General features: G+C 40.9%; 1 protein-coding gene across 1 annotated transcript in view; it reads left to right on the top strand.

The window, feature by feature from the left end:
- SYNJ2BP (synaptojanin 2 binding protein) overlaps positions 1-5,669 on the top strand; it is a 38,497-nt gene extending 32,828 nt beyond the window's left edge. The window contains exon 3 of the mRNA XM_082734416.1: positions 1,301-5,669. Within this exon, the coding sequence (XP_082590542.1) occupies positions 1,301-1,441 (141 nt within the window). The 3' untranslated portion in view covers positions 1,442-5,669. The remainder of the gene's footprint in view (positions 1-1,300) is intronic.
- The last annotated feature ends 1,273 nt before the right edge of the window (positions 5,670-6,942 follow it).

Genomic DNA, 6,942 nt, shown 5'->3' on the forward strand with positions numbered 1-6,942 from the left:
ATGGAAGACTTCATGCAATAGTAAAGGCAAATAATGAATGTAGGTATACACTTCAGGTATGGTTCGAGTTCTTTTAAAGGCATGTGGGAAACGATTTCCAAAGTTCATGTTTTGGGAAACATCTATAAATAACTCCTAGTAAAACAGTAACCCCTAATAAAACACTGATCAGAGAATTGGCCTAGCCCTAAAAACCATTATCTTATTATTGGGCAGGCCCTCTCAGGACATCTGAACAGGAAATGAGTGAAAGATGTAGAGGTGGGCTAGAGGGTAGAAAAGGTAGTTCATGCAGTGCTGCCTTTCAGATGGAAGGGTCAGACTTTTCACGGGTTGTAACGAGGAGGTTAAATCGAACTGAGACAAAATGGCATCATAACTGTTGCAAGTTAGCTGTTAAAAGTTAGTATGAAGAGGGGCACCTGGGTGGCTCAGTCAGTTAAGCATCCGACTCTTGGTTTTGGCTCAGGTCATGATCTCAGGGTCGTTAGATCGAGCCCCATGCTGGGCATGGACCCTGCTTAGGATTGTCTCCCTTTGCCCCTTCCCCCACCCCCATCCCACACTCCTTTCGTCCCCCAGCCCCCGTTCACTTGCTTGCTTAAAACAGTTAATATGAAGAAGTGCCACCCAGCCTCAAATGGGAATGCTTATTAGACAGTGGAAAATTATCACCACTAGGATATGATTTTTTTTTTTACTTGTTTACCTCTGAGTATTTTATCTCTGTTCCATATAAGTGTTTCCTTTTTATCTGTGTCTAGTGTTACAAAATAGAGATGAAGGCCATGACACTGTATCAGGAGGGAATTGGTGCCTTTTGGAAACTGGAAAGTGGTTCCAAAAATGGCACTGTACCCGGCCCTTACTGCTTTCTGACAACTGGCAGTCTTTCTGAGTAAACATTTCTAGGAAGGTGGGCACCCTCTGCTCCTGCCCAGTAATTTTGAGGTTCCCTACAGGATCAGTAGGTTTCATCTCCTATCTTCGGTTTCCTAGCATGATACATGTAGAGCTTGGTGGAGGCAGCAGAGAAACAGAATGGTTATCCACTCACCCCCGGGCCCCTTTAGGTCAGTAGCACAGCCAGCTTAAATGCCTCCCCATCAGACTTCTCTCCACAGAGTTGATGGCTCTGATGCATCAATTTAGAATAAACAAAGAGGACTCCTTCTGCCAGATAGTGCTCAGAGGTCACAGCTTTGGGTGGTCTAGACCTGGGACATGTGTCAGCATGGACACGGGAGTTGGGGTGCACACACACTGCTCACCAGTGTTAACATTCTTCTCTCCCTTCCAGTTACAGGTGCAGAATGGGCCTGTAGGACATCGAAGTGAAGGGGAGCCGAGTGGGATCCCTATAGCTCTGGTGCTGGTGCCAGTGTTTGCCCTCACCATGGTAGCAGCCTGGGCCTTCATGCGATACCGGAAGCAACTATGAAAAGTTTGCTCTCTTCCAGTGCTCCCGTTAGAAGACCCGTTTTCTTTCCCTCTCAACCTCAACCCCTGCCATTCTCCCATATCCTTCCCTCTCTCTGCGTAGTCAACATGCCATTGAAAGAGACTGCTACCCAAGCAGGACCTCACTGTCCAGATCTCCACATCCTCATATCTAATGGGAGAGTGAAGGTATTGTTTGAAAGAAGGCCGAAGAAAAGACCTGCTTAGAACAGATGGGAAATTACGTATTTTGCTAGGATCACCAATAGAAGTTCAGCTACAACCCAAAGAGGGAAAGGTCCAGTCTTCACATCAGCACGGGTAATACTTTTTTCTTAACTGGTGTGCCTCAAAGGCCAGCTGTGCGACGCAGGAGAAGAGAGGATTTTTCTTAATGATCTTCCTTGGGAAGTTTTTGTGGCCTTTATTTAATTTCTATCTACATACTTGGGTGCCTATATCAAACACAGGATAATGAGAGCATTTTTACTTTTGTAAAACACGTGCATGTGTGCGCTTGCATGCGCATGCACACACACGCACGCACACACATGCACGCACACACGTCCATGCATGATAGTATAATAGCGATGCCTTATGGAGAATTAAAGAAGTGGAAAGCTGCTATTTGGTTTCAGGCTTCTGATACAAGGGAGGTTCTTAATGGGAGAATTTGATTTATAGCAGGAGTGAGAGAGTGAGCCTTGAAAGAGGATGCCCAATCTGGGTCATTTAAAAAAAAAAGAAAAAAAGGAAAAGCGAAGCAACTAATTAAAAATCTTAGAGCAATATTTCTTCTCGTAATAGCTGTGCTGAAGTGGAGGTAAAGTGCCATAATCCAGCTTTGTGCAAGTCAGTTTGTTCCCCACACTTTGAAATGTAAAGATAAACCTTACTTGTTCTCTGGGCTGCCCCAGTGACTTTTCTGGAACCTCCCAGTCCTGCTAAAGGATCAGCTGGAATGACTGTGGTCAGAGCTTTGGTGATGGGGCCAGAACAATCCAGTGAAAAAACTCTAGAAGACAGAAGGATAATGCCTCCAGGGTGGCACCAGAACCTTCTCGGGCCATCTAACATATTCTTTGGTTACTAGTGATAGGCAAATTGTGAGAGAAGGGACTGCTCTCTGGCAGGACAGGGATGAAATGAGCTCTGCTTCTGATTCTGTTGAGAGGGCTTGGATTGTGGGTTATTTTGAAAGGCTCTAAACACTGGCTGTGGCTTCTAATAAACCATTTTGCAGGGAAGGGGAAGAAAAGGTTTTTGGGTTTTTGTTTTGTTTTTGTTTTGTTTTGTTCTGTTTTAGTGTGTAGGGAAGTTTGGTGGCTGTTTCCTGGGGAAACCCTGAGAGCAGGATATGGGTGAAAGCATGCTCAGGAATACCAAAGTCATTAATAATGAGGTGGGAACCATTCTCTTCATGTGATATCAAATGTTGATTTTGAAACACTAAGGAGAGCTGAACCAAGGCTAATTCTCTGGCTTTAAAAAAAAAATCATTTCCATCCTCCAAATACATTGTCTAGACTACAGGTCTTATATAATCTTGAGAGCATGAGTATGAAGACTGACCCTGAGAAAACCAGTCATGTCCAGCTTTTAGCATGCATAATTCGGCAAGCATTTTACAGGTGTTGATTGGACACCAGTTTTGTTAAGATGCTTTTACAAAGAATGTCAGATTTATATTGCAGATAGCAGAAGGGAACAGTTACTGAGAAGACACTTGAGAAAATTCCATGGAGGAAGGGGACAAATGACTCTTGAGGAGCTCACAGTCTAGTTAAGAGAATTCATAAATAAATGAGAAGTTAAAAGTACATCATCAGGTTACGTGACAGTTGAAAGTAATAAGAAATGGGAAAAGAAATTCAGAGCACAGCATAGCAACAGAGATGTGCAGGCAGCCATCACTTTTTTTTTCCCCAGGGACTCCAAAAAAGAAAGCTGTCACATAATGGCATCAGGCCAGAGTGGGAAGGAAAGGCTTTTAAAAATAACCCACCTAAGGCCTTACTTTGGGCCAATTGTTGGTATAGGGTGAAACTTGCTTTAAACAATCCTGGTAGGACTTAGGTCTTTAGGCCTGGAGTGTTCAGTACCTTTGAGCCTCACTTAGACGGCTGCACTTGTAGGTCCGCACAGACACACTTGACAGTATTCTGGTTCTCACCTCAACCAGCTCCACTGTGCGGGCACAAGCCCTGCCACCCTCCCTGCATCTGGAGGCTTGTGCAGCAGCTTCCTCAGTGGGCTGGTTTCCCTCCCAGGATTCAGCTCACGGTTTGGGCATCAACTCCTGAGAGGACCTTGAGACATTCAGAATGAAGCAGTTGGCAAGCAGGAGGGAAATCCGTCTTGTTTTTTAGTTTGTGGTAGATGTGAAAAAGGACAATTACCCCCAGGTTGGTAGAAGTTTTGCTTTGTTTAATAATAGGGATTCTTACGCACTTTAATAATTTAGGTTTTCCCTGGAATTAAAGAGCACTTAAAGATCCATGATGAAAATTTCAGGCAAGTATACTATTCAGTTTTTATTTCTGATTCTCTAGAAAACTAAATTGCCCTAGATGAGGTATTGGAGTCTATTGTAAGTCACTAAAAAAAATTCATGATCTTTGTAGATCGAATCTAATATTTCTTTCACTTTATAGATTGTATCTAATATTCCTGCTACCTAAATTACTGTGTTTAAAGTTTCGATAATTGAATGAAAGTATTTTAAGACCGTATACTTAAAACACTTCTCTGTATTTATCATCTGATATTACACATAATTTTAATAAGACATTGTTTGCTTCAGTTGTCTCTCTTTTCCTGCCAAGTTTTAATCTGTGCTATTGATTTCACTTATTCACACTGTCTAGTCATGTGTAATGGAAAAGGAAACTAATACTTGTTACTGCATTTTGTGCCAGGTGGTGTACTAAATCCGGGTGGGTACATTGTTTGTTCATGACTCACAACTCTGAGATCTAAGTATTGTTAAAAAGACACTAAGGGAAAGAGAATAAATTACGTTTCCTAAGATTACGTAGGTGGTAATGATAGACTCAGGATATAACTTAAGACTTCAGGTGCTACTGTCAATGATATTTCTCACTGGCCATGGCTCTCAAAGTGTGGTCTCTGAATAAAAGCATCAGCATCATTGGGGAACTTGTTAGAAAAGTAAATTCTAGGGCTTCACCCCAGACCTACTCAGTCAAACTGCGTACAGCACTTGTAACAATCCATCCAGGTGACTGATGCACAGTAAGGTTTGAGAATCACTGCTCTCTGCCAATAGTTGTCCCCTTTTTCTCAGGTTAGAATCCTCTGCAGAGTTTATAAAATTCTGGTTCTTAAGCTGCACCTAGACCAATTAAATAAAATCTCTGGAAAGTGGGACTTAGGCAGCAGTAAAATAAAGTTCATTAGGTGGATTCCACTGTGCAGTGTCAGTAAACAGTGCTCTGTGGCATTTAAATTATTAAATAAAAACTTACATAAATGATCAGATCACACACAGGCATTTGCTCCAGTATAAGATGAGAATTTCACTTGGGTCTTTTTAGAGCCCAGCTCTCCATGCCCTTCTGCCGAAGTATAGATGTGTAAGAAAAAAATGGAGCGTTCTAGGGCTTATTTGTTTAGGACTGACCAGCAAAAAGTGTTAGTGTTTCAGTATGTGCATCTGTTAAATAAATTAGAACCCAATCAAAGAACATTGGAGCTAAAAGGGAGCAAGAAAGATTCTAGGATGAATCTGTCTTAGAGATGAGAAAAATCAAAGCTCAAAGAGGTAGACAGACTTAACTCAGTTCAAAGACTTAGTCTGTTGCAGAAGTGCCCTTTCTGTATCATATTTATGTCTGGAATGTATGCACTACATGAACATAGATGAAACTATCCTTTTTATCTCAATCCACTTCTGTCATCTCTCTTTGGGCCTGAATAGAGACTGGGGATTGTAAGCCATAATGCAGAACTGGTAGATTCCATGGAATCTGCGAAAGCCCTAATATAAAATCCAATCACATGAGTTCTTCTGTGACTTGTTCCAGTAGTTCTAAACTAGAGCATTGTGGGGTTTTTTTTGATGTTGGACATTGTTTTTATTGTGTAAATAGCAATTTAAACTATATTTTAAAAAATGGAACAAAAAACATTGGGCTGTCAAGTATGGGCAAGGGGTGGGGAGTGTCATTCGTGTAATTTCATGTGGAGCCAATAAAGATTTTATCCTAGCCCATTTTAGTCAGACTTTATCTTTGGACAGATGAGTCTTTCTTTCTTTTAGCATATGAGTGCCTACTGCATCCTTGATGCTGACAATGCAGAGATGCAAAGATCCAGTCATACTAAGCTGAAACAGTGAACATGGGGGAGTCTTGTTGATCTTATAGTAGTTTGCTAATATCCTCTAGAAGTAGAAGATTAAATTATGAAGCTGTCAATCTCTTACCTATAATAGGTTTAGAGTTGGTTACTATCCCGGAATAGGCCCCTTTTGCTGTTTGTCTTTGATCTATAAGCAATCTTTTTGAGACCAGCACTCATATCCAAAAGGGCAGTTGTGATCACAAAGAAAACAGTATTTTAAGGAATTCTGTTCTGATTGGAATCAGGTTCTTGACTGCCATAGATTCTTGTGCCTGATGATACTTATACACGCACATACTGTAAAGCACTTGATGTGCTTACCTGATGCCTTTGGTACTGTAACCACCTGTATCATGAGAAAGTATCATTGTCTAAAATAGTTCTCCAGATACTAGGTTCCATTTCCAAACATTTTCCATACTCTTCATTTTCTTTTTCTTCTTGCAAGGAGAAGAGAGTAGGGGAGAGGGCTGAATTATGTTTTCAAATACAAGTCAATCATTAACAGAGTCATTGACAAAAGAACTTCACTGAAATTTATTAACCAGTCACAGGAAAACAGGATGATCCCTCTTCCTAGTTTACAGATTTCTGAATGGAATCTCAATTGAATTCTGCATCTGCAACGCTGATTTGAATAGGAGTTTCTTATTCCTGGATATATGTGCATTTTTACCCCCCAGGCCATGTTACTTCTTACACGATTATTTTCCTTTTGGACCTTATTTTGCTTTCTTTCTACATTGATCCTAACTCACATTGCACACCTACATCTAAATAGCAGTCAGTTTCTCAGATGAAACAGATGCCCTGTTGCAATTTGGAAGACACAGGGACATAAAACCGTATCTTCTAGGGAATATCACCACAGATTAAATGTGTAAAAGGCCATTAAAATAGCTGATAATCTCTCCTCAGCTTTGCTATTTGGTACCAAAAATAGCAGATGAGGTAACAGTGTATCTGACTGCCTAGCTCATATTGGCATTAAAAAAAAAAAAAAAAAAAAAACACCTGTTGCATTTGTCAGTGAACCTTTACAATCTCTTTTCCACCTTATTTTGGAGATTACTGAATAAATATCTCCTAATTTTTCTGCCAGCTTCTTAGCATAACATCTCACAGAACAGTGGAAAG

Source organism: Mustela nivalis (genome assembly GCF_964662115.1).
Source record: "Mustela nivalis genome assembly, chromosome: 6".
Classification (NCBI taxonomy): Eukaryota; Metazoa; Chordata; class Mammalia; order Carnivora; family Mustelidae; genus Mustela; species Mustela nivalis.